The sequence below is a fragment of the Corvus kubaryi genome, unplaced genomic scaffold (genome assembly GCF_017639235.1).
Source record: "Corvus kubaryi isolate FWS band 111438036 unplaced genomic scaffold, C.kubaryi_AGA036_p1.0 37398, whole genome shotgun sequence".
Lineage (NCBI taxonomy): Eukaryota > Metazoa > Chordata > Aves > Passeriformes > Corvidae > Corvus > Corvus kubaryi.
This window is the reverse complement of record NW_024581137.1, coordinates 53,805,692-53,823,954: the sequence shown is the minus strand read 5'-3', so window position 1 is coordinate 53,823,954 and position 18,263 is coordinate 53,805,692. Positions and strand designations below refer to the sequence as shown.

General features: G+C 42.3%; 1 protein-coding gene across 8 annotated transcripts in view; it reads left to right on the top strand.

Moving 5' to 3' along the window:
- Window positions 1-18,263, top strand: part of LOC121671600 (sodium channel protein type 5 subunit alpha-like) — a 215,225-nt gene that overhangs the window by 163,218 nt on the left and 33,744 nt on the right. For all 8 annotated transcript variants that reach the window (XM_042043575.1, XM_042043574.1, XM_042043573.1 and 5 more), the window contains 3 exons: window positions 411-531; window positions 9,670-9,824; window positions 13,656-13,829. In XM_042043575.1, the coding sequence (XP_041899509.1) occupies window positions 411-531; window positions 9,670-9,824; window positions 13,656-13,829 (450 nt within the window). The remainder of the gene's footprint in view (window positions 1-410; window positions 532-9,669; window positions 9,825-13,655; window positions 13,830-18,263) is intronic.

Here is an 18,263-nt window from a genome sequence, read left to right as displayed (position 1 = left end):
CATTCCAAGGTTCCAGCTACCATTAACCAGAGCAACCTGGTCTAGTGGAAGGTGTCCCTGCCCATGGCAGGGGGGCTGGAACTGGATGATCTTGAAGGTCCCATCCAACGCAAACCCTTCTAGGATTCCATGATTAATATTCAACAGCTGTTCACTCTTTCTGTGGTTTGCTTCTCTTTTGTTACAAAAAGGAAGTTCTGTATGTTAACTTGTTGTTGTTGATGGGTCAACCCCTGGTCTCAGGGTAGGCAGAGCTGTCACCAAGGAGTGGCACTGTGGGAAGTGCATGGCAATGTCTCTGTTGTGGTGGCTTCAGCTGGGGTGTTGGTCAGTGGAATAAAAACTCAGCTACTTCCTTCAGGGTGACTGATGAATTTGTTTTCTTCATCTTTGCTCTTGTTGACAACAAGCTTGATGAAATCAGTCTTTCTGAAGGCAGCACAGTGGATTTGACAAATCCTGCAGAACTGCTGGAGCAGATCCCCGAGTTTGCTGAGGAGCTGATGGAGCCTGAAGATTGCTTCCCTGAAGGTAAGAGCCTGCATATTTCACTCCAATGCTGAGGTGAAAAACCTTCTTTTCTCTTATTGAACATCACCCCACCTTCTCACCATGTTGCTCTGGCTGCTTGCAGTCGTGTTTTACTGGATGCACTTCATTTCTCGGGTACTATAATGCTCCAAACACACACTCAGAATCCCTTGTTGTCATTAGTCTTTTGATTTCCAAGGTGAGATACTCCAAGAGCATGCTCCAAAATGCTCTGCAGCTTCTAAAGTGTTAGGCTTTTTTAATAATAATTTCTGCCATAAAGAGTTGTTTGTTTGGTTTTTAAATGCTGATTTTTGTCATTTGGCCAATGAAGATTTTTGCCTTCCAATATTTGTGCGTGATCAAATTTAGTAGAGGACTGACCAGATCAGGCTGGGTTTTGTGGCTTAAATGTATCCAGGCAGTTCATAGAATCTGTCTGGAGAGTTCACAAGTCCCAGGCACTCTCTTCCATTTATTTTAAAGGGTGTCAAGATTAGCACATCCAGTAATCTGGTCAGGGAAATGCTATGTAAAGGGCATTTAACCTAATTATTTTAGATAACAACAGACTGCATTTACATATCTCCTTTAATACTGAAATTCACCATCATTTTATTAATATTGTAACACCAGCCTGCTCCAAAACACAGGTTTAAAAACCAGCTACATCAGATCTATGTTAAAATAAATATATAAAGTAAATAACATGCTAAGTTATTCTTCTCAGAGTGAGTTCTATTCCAAATATTATCTCAGTCAAATTCTTCATTTTCCTTTAAATCTGGATTGGGAAAAATAGGGTTAGTTTAATATAAGAATAGTCCTTTGAAAATTCAAGGATTATTATAAACAAAAACGGAGCAGCTCAGATGGGATCAGACAGAGATGATTTGCTGGGTATATGAATGCCCCTGAAGTCAGCAAAAATGTGCATCTCTATATCTGTGAGAAAGATGATTGAATGAGGTAAGGGAGCCCTGCAGGGCTTACAAATGTCCCTAGGATTTAAACATTTTTTTGGCAGCTCTGCTTAAAAGCAGTAGCCAAAAATTAATGCAGTTGACGGAAGAAAGCATGGTGTAACTGTTCAGACCCATGCAATAACATTTAGAAATTAGATCTGGTGTTTTCATTCTTTCACAATGTATTTCTTAATGGGGCTAGTGAGCAGCAATCCCTGTTGTGCCCTGCAAAGTGATTATGTTATAGATGCTTAAACAAGCTGGTGCTGTGAGATCAATGCTGTTCAGACTTCAGTTTACAAATTCTGAAACTGTGGTTGGCCATGACCACCATCCAGTTTTTAAAAGAAATGAGGCAGACATCACACAACACATTCCCAGAGCAGCAGCACCCTGTATTTGCTCTGTCTTAAAACAACCAGACCTGCCTGAAATTCCACGGTGCAGGACCACAATGGAACCAACCCAGTTTGTCAGGTCTTTTTCAGTGCTATCAGTGGGATGCCGGGTAGCAAGCAGGGCTCCTCTAGATGGATCACTGGAAGTATTTAACCAGCTTTGAAGCCTGCTGATCATTCTGGCAGCAGAGAAATGTAGAAATGAAGGCACTGTGGGCTGAACCCCAAGCTTGCCTTGGGTTACATCCACCCAGGTTATGGCCCCTGCACCCCTCCTTCCTGAGCACCCCTGTTCCTGCATTTTGTTTTTATTCCTAATCTCTCCTAGTTCCTCACCAGTCCCTGTTCAAGTCATATTTTTCTCTTCTCCCAGGATGCAGCCAGCTGAGCCTTGAGCTCTAAATGGAAAATGAAGGAATGCCTGCTTTCAGCCCTCAGCCCAGTGCATGGTGTCCAGGGACACCTGCAGGTGCAGGTGACATCCTCCCCAACACATCTACTCTCCTTTCCTGTGCAGCATGTATCCATGCACATTTTCCAGAGTTTACTGTTTAGGCTAAATACGATCACATTGCTCATGGATTTGGCAAAAATGCACATACTCAATGTGATTATTCGCTCATAAAATTTCAAGTCAAATTGCCATAAACTGAAAGTCCAAATGATTCTTACAGCAACAACATCGACATTAGGTTTAATTTATGCAGGGAAACAAAGTGTTTTCCTGTAATCAACTGCTATTAAATATTTCCAATATTTTTGCCCAAACTTACCATTGCAATTAAACCTCATGCAGCTGTCACTTCAGTCTAGTTAAAAACCAAGTAAGCCAACAAACAACAGTCTAATTAGCTGAGATGACAAGGCTTTAAACTACTAAAATGAAAATATTGGAGAGCATGCACTGGGCAGGTTTATCTAGTGCTGCCTTTACTGGCTTTTTATAAAGACATACAACAATATTTGGTATATTTGGGAGAATGAAAGTTAATATTTGTGAAAGAAGGAGATTATGTGAAAAGGAAGAGTGAGAGGGGAAGGGTTAATTTCTTACCTTGCTAGCTCACCAGCTATCTAAATTCAAACTATGACATTTCTAAACACATCCAGCATAGGTTATGTCCTGAACAAATATGTTCCAGATTCAGGCCCCTTTTTTCAGATAACAAAGGCAACAAAGATAATGCATGTTCTTGAAATAGTTGCTGAAAGTTTGCTGAGGTCACAGTTTTCCGGGAGTTGGGTGACCCAGATAAGCCATAGGTCGTTCTTCTTGGGGGGACTTGTTAATGTGTTATCACCTCAAAATAGCTTTGATTAGGGTCAACAGGGAACATTCTTGGGTCAGGAAATGTGAAGCCAAGGTAGGGTCACAGCACTGGCAGCTAGCAAGTATTGCTGGGAAAAACCTGATAGAAATGGAGAGACCATTTCTGGTTGCCAGTTGATGGGAAAGAAACATTTATCCAATGCCAGCTATTTGGGTACTTTTTCCTCCAGATGCCTTGCAACACTCCAGTCCTGTTACCTCCATTGGTATGCATTCCCTGAGGCAAAATTTACTCCCTGTTTGGACATTACCTTCTGTGTCTCACAGAAGGTCATCCAAAGAGAGCCCTCGGGCCACAGCAAGCTCCTCTGTCCCAGACCCTAATAGGAGAAAGATTCCACCAAGTCCTTAGGCGTAATTCCCCGGACACAACCCTCTGGCAGAGGTTTCAAGGGAATATCATCAGAGGGTCATGCGAGAATGATCAACCCTGCTCAACGCTCGGTTGGTCGCAACTCGTGACACCAAGGACGCCCAGAAACATCTTCCCATGTGACCATGTATGAGCCATTATCGCTCCTAAAACGCCCAAACATCAGCTGGAAAATGCCACGTTCCCAAGTGAAGTTACTCAGATTAGTGGTGGGACCCGTGTCCTGCCCTCCCCGACTGCAGATAGCGGCTGTTCAGAAGCAAAAAAGTGAAGAGAAGAAAAAAATAGACCATTAAACGGAATAAATCTAAACAGTTACAGGGGCTGCCACTAGATGATTTTTAAAGGCTGAGTAAAACCAAGCCAAGCCAAACCAAATGTGCTCATTGGCGTCCTAGGAAAAAATCATGGAACAAACTTAAGTCTTAAAGTATCACTTCCCTGTGGCTGTCATGAGATACTCTGTGTTTTTCCACCAGAACTGTGTGCTGGCATTATGTTGTGTACAATTTTCAGACATCATAAGACTCCTACAGCCCTATTACGCATTCAGAATTAAATTAATACAGGTTGGACAGGACCTCTAGATTTAAAACTCATCCACCCCCTCACTCAAAGCACGGATGACATCAATGGTAGGCCAGGCTGCCCACTGCCTTTCCTCCAAGGCGTCGCACTGCTATTTGTAGTGACCTCCCAGATGATGTGTTTGAAGGAGAGTAGCAGCAGATAAACAAGAAATGTACCCTTGTTAAGCCCTTGGAAGGGTAAGAACACCTGGCAGGCTGAGGCTTTGTCAGATCCCCTCTTGGCAGCACCCAGTTGTAGCACACAAGTAAAATCTCAAATCTCCATATGTGTCTCAGGTACCCAAATGCTGGAGACAGTAAATCTCTCCCACACACTATAAAGCCCAGATGTGCAGTCACAGAATCATGGACTGGTTTGGGTTGCAAGGGACCTTAAAGGTAATCCAGTTCCAACCCCCCTGAGTGAGTTAGCAGCGGGGCCAGAAGATGAGGAAGGGGTTAAATAAGAAGAGTCTGCTGAGATCGTGTTCCCTCGAGCACGGGGAGAGAGTTGCGCTCTTTCAAAGTCTTATGGTCTTACAGTCAGGTTTGCTCTCTTTTCTGTACATGCCCAGGTAGCCAAACTGGTCATTAGAAACCCAGCATACATGTACATATATAAAATATATATTAAATCCATGTTACAAATTCCTGCCTGCTTGAGTTTATGCTGAGGAAGCCGTGTTTTGTGGCAAACCAAGCAATGCTGTAACCAGCGCTCAAAGATAAGAAAAACACTGTTTTGTTCTAAAAATGAATGTCCCAATAATTGAGAACTCATGTGTAAAGGCAGTCACAACATTGCTATGGTTTGAACATGAGGTACCATACTTGCTGGACAGCAGAATGGAAGAAATTAATTGGTGTTCCTGGTTTATTGAAGAGAACCAGCAGCCAAATCCTTCCAAAGCACAACTAATAATTTTATGAAAATTTAAATATATATATATTGGTGTGAACAAGCAGTGGATTTGTAAATTCTTTACCCATAAGCCCAAAATCAGTAGGCTTGGCTGTCAGGCATTAAGGAGGAAGGTTTTTCAGTATAACTACCAAATTTAGAAAGAGATTTTTTTTTTTCCCAATGCACTAAGGTAATGCAATCAGGCCTAAGAGCTCCATGATTAGAATGCACCAGGCTAGAAAATGTGAATATGGAACCAAAGGAATATTTATACAGAATGCACAGTATATTCAATTCCTTCTTTTTTTTTCTTTTTTTTTTTTTTTTAAGATCTATTTTAATCTTCAGCTTGTGATTGTGCTGTAGGACACCCTAGTGACTGAAGGGACCATTTTCCTTGTTATGAAATACAACCAAAAAGTAAATAATATCATGGTGTATTAATGCATTTGGAAAGGTTTCTTGGTAAATAGGTCTCTGTTGTATGAGAAATGGTATGAAATGTCCAAATGTCAATTGAAAACAGACATTGTTCTTGGACAAGTTGACCACAGATGCAGCTCAGAACAGCTTCACAGATTTACCAGGAAATAATTCAACCCTTTAGGGTGACTTTTTCTGCTGTTCTTTGTTTCAGATGAGCAGTAATCTACCAACCAAAAGACCATGGTGGAAATGAGTCAATTTGCTCTCAAAAACGATGCAGCCCAATATGAATTACAGTGGCAAAACTAAGCCCTGACAAAATCACAAGGTGGAGAAAGTCTTCTGCACAACCCATTCCCTCCTAGCACTGATTTCAGTGGGATAGCACAAATCTGTTAGACCAGGCAAGATGAGTAACTCTGTCATAAGAATGCCAGAGGTTTTATTCCTGCCTTGACACTTGCTGTGCTAAAAGGTGTTAAAGAATGGTCTCCTTCATGTGGATAAAAGCACCTTCTAAAACAAGAAGGTGGGCTTCGCTGACCACCTGCCTTATCAGCTGGAGTTAGGATTGCTCAGACCCTCACCAGGTCATGCCTTAAATGCATCAAAATGGTTTCGATATTTTGATTTCACAGATATGGGAAAAAATCCCCAACAATGTGTTAGACTACAGACTAAGGTCAGGTAAACTTTTTTGTTGGTTAGGAGAAGTTTCTGACTCAGCATGTAAGCTTTGGTCAAGGTGACCAGAGACATAGGCTACCAAAATCAGAGAGAGTCCAGAAAAGCACAGGCATGAAAGAAGAGTCAGGGAGGAAAATGACAAAATTCAAAATAGAAACAGGTTTCTACTAATTCACTAAAAGACCTGTTTGGGGTCAGTTTTCCTTTCTTCTTTCCTTTTTCTTTTCAACTGGTGAATAGTTAAAAGCAGCATTTCATCTGAATTGCAGACAGCATGATTATTCATGGAAATGCCACTTGACATTAGCAATTGTAGCAGAATCTGGTCTAAACATTTCTGAATTGGGCCCAATCAAAAGCATGGGATTTAATAGCACTGTGATTTTGGGCTGACTCATCCAAGAATCTATTTTGGATTTTTCAAGGTATTACTGTCAGTAACTAGGACTCTTTTTTTCAGATTGAAATTGCATTAAAGAAATCAAAGAGCATAAAAAAAAATAATGGTGCTACTGGGCTTTCTGTCTTTGAAAATACCTCTCTGGACTTGTAGACTATCAGGTGGAAGCCAACTGAATCAGTAACAACCTGGTTTAACCATGTTGTACTTCCCATCACAAACGAAGTGACTTAGGAACCCACATTGCCTTGCTCATTAGTTTCTAATATGAAGGTGATCCCTAATTTTAGCTGTGCCTGGGCTCAGGTAATCATGTAGGCACCCTGTGTAGTGGAAGTCCTCCAGGGAATGATTCATCCAATTATCTTAGAGTGGGGAAAACCACTTCCTGGGAGATCCTAACCTTTTCCAACAGTATTTACAGAGCATTTATATACTCTGTAGGAGCATGGCAGAGCATATTATGCCTGTTACTGGCTGGGCCTAGGCATCCATCTGAGAGACTAAAAAGCCAAGTAACCATCTAGGAAGAAACTTGTGAGAAAGGAGTGAAAAGTTTCTGTATAAATGTTTTAAGTAAGAAAAAAAGTTGATTTTTTTTCCAAATTGAAATTGGTTTTGGGAAGGAGATAGATGCAAGGACAGTTAATTCTGCTGCAAGCAGTGGCTACTTCCAGTACAAAGGGGATTTCTGTTTAACACAAGAAATCCACACTAACAGAGTGAACAACCTTCTCATTAAGCTGTTCATTTGATAAGTGAGGGTTTTGAGCCCAAGCCTTTGGTCTTCCTGATTCAAAGCTGACAATGAGGTGGGCAGTCTCCCTGAATTATAAGCACAGAGTGTGAGCCAGACACCTGAGAGATGGTGATGACCACATGGGGCTGTGGGGTGAGAAGCGTGCAAGAGTTTTCTGGCAGCCCTGCTGAGAGATGCAGCTGGTAGTGCCCTCTGTCGTGCTGTGCTGCTGGGATTCTCCTGATGGGCCTCTCTCAGCAGAGAGCCTGCTCTGTGAAGTCTGTTCTGTGTACCTACTTCCTAAAATACACCCAAACCCACATGCACTGCCAGCTGTGAGCATTGTACTGGTTTTAGCAAAAAGTAGTGACTAATATGTTGTCCTTTTATCGCTTGCCTTGATTCTTTAGTGTTTGGGATTGAAGTGCTTAGAAGGATAATTCTTGCCTTTGCTGAAGTGGTGCCTGACCTACAAAGAGACAGAGAGCTGGTTCTTACATTTCTATCTTCTCCCAGTATTATGCCTTTCTAAAAAAGTTTGGATAATTTAGTGTATTTCAACTGAGCCCAGAATTTCTCTGAGTTCCAGAACGCAGTGGTAAACTGGGAGCTGCTGTGGGTCTGTATGATGCAGGCATTTAGAGGACAGGTAGTTATTTGCATCACAGCACTATTACCTTTGCATAAATGGTTTACTGTCCTTTTAGTCCCACACCAAAACCCAGCACAGCCAAGAGCCTACACCTAACCAAAATCTCAGAAATGTGAGGGGAAAAGTTCTGGGAGTAGTTCCTCTATGAAAGATCCTACAGTTCTGCTGCTCCACAGCAGGGATCTGGGATAATAAAAACTCACAGAAAATGCCAGGAACACCACAGCAGACTTAGCAGCTCTCTTCCTCCTGGCAGAGCCCGCTGCCAGCACAGCCCCACTTCCAGCTGCTTGGGAATCCCGGCATCCCAGGAGCTGCACTTGATCTCCTTCCATATCACAGGCAGCTCAGGCACCTCAGTTATGCCACCTTGAATTAGCAGCATCTGCTCTCTCTGTAACCTTGGCACTCGCCCTCTTTCCTTCCCAAGCTGCCTTGCCTAAATATTATTTCTGCTTGCAAAAACACTTGATTGCGTCACCGTGGTGAGACGCCTTCCCTTGTCACTTCTGAGCAGTGGCTGTGTGTTTCAAGATGTGTTGGTGACCTTGGCCACCTTCCAGCTGTAGAAGCAGTTGGCCTTTGGCTTTTCTTCTCATGATGGGACTGATAAACTTCCATAGTTAAGTCTCTTTCTATACAACACGTAGAATAAATACAGGGTAAGAAGAAGCTTGCTTTTTCGAAAATAAAATGGTCTCTGAGGGTCATTCTTATCAGCAAATGTGAGGTTTGAGTCAGATTATCTGGCAGAAGACTGACTGGCCAGGACAATTCCTGGCTCCCAGGGTCGTCTCACACCATTTTAAGTTCTTGCCCAGCTCAAGGCAATGCACACGGTGTTTTTGAAGAGGGGGAGATGGATCTATCCGTTACCAATGACATCTTTTTGCTATAACAAATGAGTGTTGCTAAGGAAACTAAAAATGGCCATGGTCTTGCCTATCAGAAATCCTTGTGTGGGCCCCATTACCAGCACAGCACTTAACTATCACACACTATTTGTCACTGAGGTCACAAAGTGCTATGAAGCATCAGTGGGGAACCTGCTATGGAGCAGATATCTAAATTTCTGTGGCATCAAAGGGGATTTAACTGCCTCAGTATAATTCCAAGATTGTTCTAATGCCTTGTTTAAGCTAATGGGAGTCCAAGAGATCAAAATCTGCTCCTGCTTTTGCTGCCTGAGTCTCTTCAGCACATTGGTCCCATCTGCACTGTAGCACCTCCTCTCATCATTTCTCTTTCATCAGATTGCCACTTTCAATCAGTAATTCCAGTGGTATTGTAGTAGCAAGAAAATAACCTTCCTCCATTCAAAAGGATGTGGAAGCTATCACTGATAACCTCCTAGAGTTATTAGTCCTGATCAGAAGTGCTGCCTGAGCTAAGATAACACTTTTTGAATGACCTAGGGCACTGGTGACTCATGGCCGATATATTCCGTATCACAAAAATCATTGGGAGAACTCCCTGGGACACAAGTGATTTTGAATGGTTTTTAATAGAGGAGTGAGAGAGGGAAGCAGAAAGCAGAGCAGAAGGGATTTATGATAAACAAAAGGGAGGAAAGACACTGCAGCAGCGTGTCAGTTTAAGAAATCTTGTTTAGCAGCTTCTTAATGAAGCTTTAAGAATTAAATGGGCGCTTTTTTGGTAATAATTCCTTTTTTTTGTTGTTTTATTTCTTTACAGTCTGTGTGCGATTCTTCCTGTGCTGTTCAGTGGACATCACAAAATTTCCAGGCAAAATTTGGTGGAGGCTGCGAAAGACCTGCTACAGAATCGTGGAGCACAACTGGTTTGAAACGTTCATCATCTTCATGATCCTGCTGAGCAGTGGAGCCCTGGTAAATGTGCCAGCATTCCCTAACTGGTTAAAAGTGGGCATGGGTCTCAGTGTTCCCCAGTTTAGCTGTCTCTAAGATCTTATGAGCTCTCACTGGTCATTTCTCAAAGCAAAGTATGTCTGGGGCTTAAATAGGTCATCAGCTTTTCTGATTTCACCTGCCTTTACCATATGGTGGGGAACCTTCTTCTGCTGTATCGTAAAATTCTGACTTGCACGTTTTGAAAAGAAAATCCTTGAAGAAGTCTGTGTGAGGAAGTTTGCCAGCATTGCTGCTTCAGCATCCTATAGCTGCTCCTCCATGAGAGTTCCCATCTGGAGACTTGCATTTTGCTCCGGGGGTGGCTTTGTTTTTTCTTTTCTTCTCTTTTTTTTTTTTTTAGCACATTCTGTAACCAGCAAATCACAATTATAAAAGACGAAGAGGGCACTGAATCACTGCTACCCATGGAGCTACTGGGTGCCTGTATTCCTGTTTTGAATACACCTTAGGTTAACACTCAGTACCTTCCCTGCATGGGTCCTGTTTGTGTCCAGGTGCACATGTGTGTATGGGCACTGGTTGGTCATTGCCCAGGACTCTGATAGGAGATCCTCTCCTCCTGAGATCCCACTGCATACTGGGTTCTGCGTTATCAGCCCTGAGTTCTTCACAGAGGTGTACTTATATTTCTCTTTTACACGTCAGCAATCCCTGGAATTGGTTAGGATTTCTCCCAGGTTTTTATCCTGATCTAGAGCAGAGCTGTGTATCGAGAGTTCTCCAGGTCTGGTGGTCACTGGTCTTCTCCTTTGTAAGGGAGTAAGACATACACTTATTAAATTTGCAGGCAGTGCCATGTGTGGACAGGTTACCCACATATTTCCAGAGGTCAGGATTGACTTCAGCCAAATGGATGAATCTGCCTTAAGTAGTAAGGCAAGCATCATTTTAGGATTATTCCTGCTTCACCTCACCAGGAATAATCAGAAAGGTGTGATGAAGGATGGCTGTAAGGAGCAGATTTACTAGAAAGAGCTGGAGAGGGAGCAGGCAACAAACAGAATAAACTCCATCACAGCCCTACACAAAAGCCCAACATCCCACTGGGCTGTATAAATTATCCTGTTCTTCCACTCCAGTTGGCATCAAGGAGGCCTCAGCTGGAGCACTGGCTTCAGCTCTGGGCACTGCACTTTGGGAAAGACATGGGCTAATTGAAGAAACTCCAGAGAAGAGCAACACAGATTATCAGTGGCCTAAAAAAAAGAGGAAAACACAGAAGTACTGGGTTTATGTAGCTCAGAGAAAGTCTCTGAAGGGAGACAGGAAGGTAGAAATACATAAATATTGATGAAAAAAAGGAAGAAAATAGACTGTTCTCCTGGTCCACCAGAGATGGGCTGAAATGTTGCTCAGGGGATTTTATTTTATTATGAAAAATAAGAGGCTGAATAACTTGGGTAAATAGTAGGCTTCTGAAAATTGTCACAGCTTTGCTGAAATGAATGGACTCTGACAGTTTTTGCACCAGCTTGAGCATCAGAATATTAATTTTTGAACACATTTTAGAGGGGGATTGTCGCTTGCTATAATATGCTTCAGATGAATACACTTCCTTACATATGTAATTAAAAGTGCCTTAGATAACTGAAGACTGCAATATAAAGCTCATTTAATTTAAATTGCATGCATTCATTTAGTTTTTGCTGTTTTCAATTTAGCCAATGCAGTTCTGTATAAGGGCAAATTATCCTGCATTCTCTCACATATCAGCACCGCGCTTCGGTATTTGGACTGGAGATGTTGGAGGCAACACACAACTTTTTTTCTGTTATTCTGGGTTGCTGTCTTCCAAAAACTGAGCTCATCTGGCTGCATCCCTGGGACACTAAGCTCTTAAGGGAGAAGAGCTGTATATACCTTTAAGCCAATAGATATATGGATGTGGTTAAACCATGAAAATACACCTTTAGCTTATTGCAGAAGATCCAAAAACCTTCCTTAAGATTTTAAGCCATAAGCACCCAAACTGGAAGCATACTTTTTAACAGTAATTTTGGATAACACTGCAGGTATCCCACTTAACTCTTTTTTAACACACAAAGCAGAAAAAAAAAAAACCCTTCTTGATGTTTTATATGGCAAAGGTTTCATCTGTTGTCACCATGGAAAAATGCAAATCACCAGAATTTTGTCATTTGGGTAGGATCCACAGCTTGTCCAGAAGTACAGAAGTGTCCAGGTAGCATATTTTTCATCTCCTAATAAGCTGCTTCCTGACTTACAGTGTGCTTTTAGTAGACAAAACACAGTTAGTAGACAGTAGGACAAGTTAGTAGAAAGTAGGGAGAGCAAAGGAACGACAGGAGGAAATCACTTTAAATGGTTTGTTGTTATTTTTGCAGTAATTGCAAAGTACAGCAAGTCATCTGACAAAGTGAGCGAGCCCCTATGAGAAGTGATAAACTCCAATCTGTGCATTGTTTTCAGGCTTTCTCCAACAGCTCTTTCACACCCTTGAAATATCATTTTTGAAGGCAAGATAGGAGACAGAGTTGCAGTGAAAACGTCACCCCAAAGTGTGGGGACAAATGGACAAGCTTTGGCACAGGCTGCCAAAGCTTTCTTGTCAGTTTAATTACTGTTCCCTGGCAGGCAAAAGAGCAGTGTGACTGCCTGAGTGACAAGTACCACACTTCTTGTATCTCCAGGCACTGGGTGTTTGCTGACTTTTTGAAGCTCCTCAGAAAGTAGCTACAGATCTGGAAATATGTAAATGCAGATAATTCAGATGATTAGCACAGACCCTCTCAAACTATGTTTCTTGCTGCCAAGTGCTCTGGGTCACACGATGGGATGAGAGTAATATGTCACAGCTTGGGTTATCCAGGTTACAGGGACTTGGGAGCAGCTTGTGTAATGGCAGTGGCAAAAGTAGCTAGGGAAGCAGACTGTAATTTGACTTAGAAGCCCCAAAATGGGCTGTATATGGGCAAACCTGACACTAGGATCCTACCTTTTATTTGATTTATGTTATAAAGTAAAGGCTAAACTATGAGACATCTTTATTTTCTTTCTTTTAGGAGGCATATTGGTTTAGATCTTAAATATTTTAAAGGGGTTATTCAGTTGCCCGTGTTTGATACAGATACTGAAACTCTTTTCATAATGCTCTGCATGAGATTAGTTGGAGAGACAGATGAGATGGGGAGATAGATACCTTGACCTTTAAAACATTATTGTTCTACTAAGTGAATAATAATGAGCATTTCTTGAGGCAGAGAGCTGTAGCCACCTGAAATGTGATGGCTGAACAGAAGCCAGGGAACTCCAGTACTCCATAACACAGGCAGGTTAATAACCCAATTTGTCATCATTAGCAATAAGATCTATTTGGCAAAATTCAAGGGTCATATTCTGCCTCCTAAATATAGACATCCTGTGCCCTGGGACATCTGAGGTGCCTGGGTAGCAGTTGCACAACCAACAGGAGCTGAGGCAGGATAAATCTGGGCATTTGGGGGTGGCAGTCTGCTCATGGATTCACACTCCAAATTCAGGGTGCATAAGCTCTTCCTACACTCAAAGGATGTCTAGCCAGTACAGCCAGTAGAGGCTGGAGAGAGATAGCCAAGCCTGTGTCCATTATAGGGGAAAGCTGAACAGATCTCTCTTAGGTTAGGGTCAGTCCTGTTTGTGCCTGAACACTCTTTTTGATTGTAATGTTAAAATACGTCTGAAATCACAGACTGTACATGATAATCTTATCAAATACAGACCTGCAGTGCAACACCCAGGCTTTCCAACAGGGCTTAGGAGCAGTTATTAATCAATCCTTTGTACTTCCAGGCCTTCGAAGATATTTACCTTGAAGATAGAAAAAACATAAAAACCATGCTGGAATATGCTGACAAAGTATTCACTTACATCTTTGTTTTGGAAATGCTCCTGAAGTGGGTGGCTTATGGCTTCAAGAAGTATTTCACCAACGCCTGGTGCTGGCTGGACTTCCTTATTGTAGATGTGAGTATCATTTTGGAACTACAACGTTTCTCATGTTGGGTTTTACAGTGGGTGGGAAAGGGCTGTTAAGTTTGGCAGCTTTGCATCTGTGAAATGACAGCTGTCACTCTGATTCTGAGCATCACCCCTAGGCAGAGCTCAAAGGAGATTTGGATACGTAGCTGTGCATCCCCGTGACCCAAAGCAAACGGGAACGCCTTTAGTTGTGACGTAGATGTGTCACCCTGCTAACTTGAGTCACATCCCCTTCCCATCCACAGGAATTCTCTCTTTCTTTTAGCATTTAACATCTCATTCCACACTCCCAGCTAGCACAAGGTCCAGTTACCTCAGCCTGCTCCACACATGACCTGGGCACAGAAGTTTTCGGCAGATTAGAGGAGCTGTCCTTGGCGGAGCTCCCCGGCGAGGCTGCCAGCAGTGTGTAACAGTATGTTCAGTACTGGCTCCCAAATATTTACCAGCACAGGAGTCCAGAAGAAGGTGTGAAAAGTCCTCTTGGCAAAGTGGCTTCACTACTACAAAACACTGCAAAATACTCCAAATCCTTGAAATACCGCCACGCTTTGTTCTCCTAATTTAAGGATAATCCTTAAAAGTCTGAGCAAAAGGAAGCTCGTGTCCCAGGAGAATTGCTGGTACCAGATTTGGCTCCTCCAAAGATTCACTTTGAATTCATGTGGGATCTGCCAAATTTGGGAGAAGTCAGCAACATCACATCCTCCAGATGAAGTCTAACATTTCGTCTCAGTGTATCAACGAGGAGGCAGTTATCTCCCTGAGGCCATTTTTTGTTAGCTTGAGGTATTAATGTGGGAGGCTGGCAGAGCATTGCCGTGATTATGTAATTTATTAAACTTCAGAGAAATTATTTTTCCCCATTTTACATCTGAACCTTGACTTGAGGGAAGAGCTGCACTTTCTTTGGCCCCAGCCCAGGAGAGCACTTCAATGGGACAATTTACTTTTTTTGAAGTTATGGACATGTTTAAGTGCACTGCTGGATCAGAGCCTTTGGAAGCTTCTCCAGAGCTTTAATAAATTGATTTATGAAAAGGAAATTCTGTACATAAACTGCAGGCCATAAATTCTTCTTTGCATATATGCTTAGAAACCTTTTAAAGGGAAGGCACTCATTTTTCTCAGATTAGCTCCAGCAGAAGAGGAAAGCCTGGTTTAATTATTTAACCACAAAATTGGAATCCACCAGTTCCTAAGTTATAGCACAGCCCTGAAAACTGTTCTTATTGTGATTTAGGTGACATAGCTTTTCTTTTCTGGTTTCTCCATCTGTAAAATGGGACTAAATAGGACTCACCTAAAGCACTGTATGGGCTTCCAGGAATTTGTTATTGGAGTTACTGTTTCAGAGAGCTTCTGAAGACTAGAAGGGCCGGATGAGGAATGAATATTGTCACAGCCATAAGTAGAGGTCTTCCTGGTGAACTCACAACAACATGAGTTCATGATGAATTCACTGAGGCAGTTTGGAACTCTGTTGCATCACTAACAGTTTGAAATTAGTTTCACACTTGTAGAACAACGTCTCATTAACACCAAACAGAGTTAACCAAAAACTAAGCTAAATTCTGTCCTGCATGTGAAAACCCCTCTTGGAACAGGAGCCACACAAGAATGCAAAGTCCAAATGTAAATTAGCTGAGTGTTTGCCTCTTAATGGTGGAGTTTATAATGACAGATTGGAGAAGGAGCCACAGATGGCCTGGGAAAGGGGCTTCACCTTTCCCTGTCACACATCCGAGCATGCATGGCATAAAGCAGGGGGGACACAGGCCCCTGGGACTCCTCTCATCCCCAGAAAATAAATCCCAGAGCCTTCCTACTGACCCAGAACGTTTTATTTTCTTAACCCACATTTAAATGCTCCACCCACATTTAAATACTCTTTTTGCAAGCTTCCAGTCCAACCAAAAAGTTGCTCCACCTTTGAGTTGTTCTGGTTATTGACTAACTCTAGGCCATCAGTTGCTCTTTAGGGTTCTCAATGAATAAATCTTTCTCCCCTGCACTATTCTTTTTTTAAAAATATTTTCCCAGTGCAGATTATGAGAACCTGGTACTATATTTTTAGCAGGTTTAACAGATGCTTTTCTCCTACCCTATTGCTAACCCACCCTGCCACTCTGAATTGGCACAGTAATATCCTATAATTTTGCCAGCACACTTTTTATTTCAATTTGCATTTTCTTTTTGGTCCTTTGAGAACCAAATCACTGCAACTGAGCTGCAGAAGGGAGTGAATGGGTGAATTAGCTGCTCCAAAAGAAGCAGATGAACCACTTGTCTGATTTTCTCAAATTTATTTGTTTAAAATTATTCACTTAAAAATTCCTGATCTGCAAATTATTCATTAGCAGTTTGGTATCAGCATTCAAAATTCAAGCTGCGATGGTTGATTTTTGATTGGACATGTGAAACCATCTCTCATCTGTGTTTTCTCATTGTACAAATGCAACTCTGAATCTATTTTCTGTTTTGAATAATTCATAAAACCAGCACAAAATTTGCAAGTATTCACTATTTCTAAAAGGGACTTGAACCCAGAGGGGGCATAAGCATATTGCTGCTGAATTTTTTTTTTTGTTCTTCTATATATCATGCCTTGTGAGAGACCTTTGACACTGATTTGGGCCAGTGGAACAGCAGAGGCTCCATCTGACTGTTGTGAATTATGAAAGAAAATTCTGTTTTGCAATGCCTAAACATCAAAACACAGAGTAATCCACAAACTGAGAGCTATTTTTGCTGTGTGTAGAATCCCTAAAGGATGATCTCTGGTAATGGGCTTCTCAGCATCTCAGAGAAGCGTGCTAGTGTAGCAGAGAGTGCTTTCACATAATATTGCAATGCAGTAACATCCTGTCAACAACTCTGCTACAGATTTCTTTGGGGCAGAAGAGAAAGGGTTAATCACACCACAAAATGCTGGCTCATTTCAGCTCAGGGCACCTGGGAAAGATGCCTTAGATGTCTGCTGAAAGTTGGATATACTGAACAAACAACATCAATGTACATCTATACAAGTTACCCTGCAAAAAAGAAGTTTACTGCTAAAAGTAACACCCTTCTACACTGCCAATATCACCTCTCTGTGCTCAGGAACTGCAGTGGTGGGCACTCAATCCACAGCTCTTTTCACATGAGGGAAAGGCAGAGGCTGTAGTATATCTGTACAGACAGACAGAAGTGTAGACAGACATCAATATCACCATCGGGAATGGTATTTAGGCCCAGTCCTCTTTGCTAGGATGCACGGGCAAATATTTCCACAAAGAACAGATGTTTTCCAAGCATCCATGCAATCAAAACCTCTTTGGACCAAGTAGATTAAACGAGGAGTCTGAACTTGGCCCGGGATGGAGGCAAGTGGCACCCAAAGTGAATGTTTGTGGGAACTGCTCTCCACCAGGCCTGTCCTGCAAAAGCAGACAATTGGGCTTTGAAAGAAGGGGCAGAGAGACTCCACCAGCTGGGCATGCTGGTGTCGTGTTTGATGTTCCTTTCAATTGTTTCCTCTGACCTATAAATATTATCTTGAGCTTATCTAGTTTGAGCTTCAGCCAATTAATTCTGAGCTGTGTCCCAGTCTCTGCTGACAGCAGATGGATTATTCCATTGCATGGTCAGTTGGGGAAAGGCATAAATGTGGGACTTAGCATCATTCAAAGTCTGGAGGTGTTGCAGTCAACAGCTTCTTCACTCGCTGTTCATGCGCTGAAGGCAGAGGTGAGAGGCTGGAACCCCAGAGAAGCTGTCACAAGAAAGCTCGTGGGAAAGGGGTGTGAAGTCCCAACTAAGAACACTCAGGAAAAAAAGTCCCAACCAAGTTTCATTGCCTGTGGCATTCACAGAGAAATCCTTTTAAACCGGCACTAATGTCATCACTCCACGAAAGTCCATTATCACAAATCCCTCATCTCTACTGCAGCTTTTGTGTTCAATTTAATTGACCAAAAGTTAGTCCCAATCCAGGCTTACAAAAATCCAGCCTGATTGTCATGTACTGATTTCAGAGATGAGGTGATACGGGGTTTTCCCCACCAATTCTTTCTAAGATTGTCCTGTCTTTCAAGATTGCTAAGTGGAGAAAGCTATTTTCTTAAACAATTGCTTTGTTAGTGATGTTGGCAGCCTCCTTCCCCTCCAGACATCTCCAGCAATGGGTGGTCCTTGAACTATGTCCTGCAGCAGGGAGGGGAGGGTATCTCTAATTCTCAGCTTTTGCCCTGATGCCCCACCAGTTTCTCTCCAGCTGGGTCACCAGGGATGAAAATTGTTCTTTCATCCCTTTTCCATCCCCCCTGCTATGGAGGCAGGAGCTCACAACAGTTTCAGGTAGTAGATCTGTCTGCAAAACAACTCAAGCAAGGCTCAGCAATGGATTTGAAGGCCAGGCATCCCAAACCAGTTATT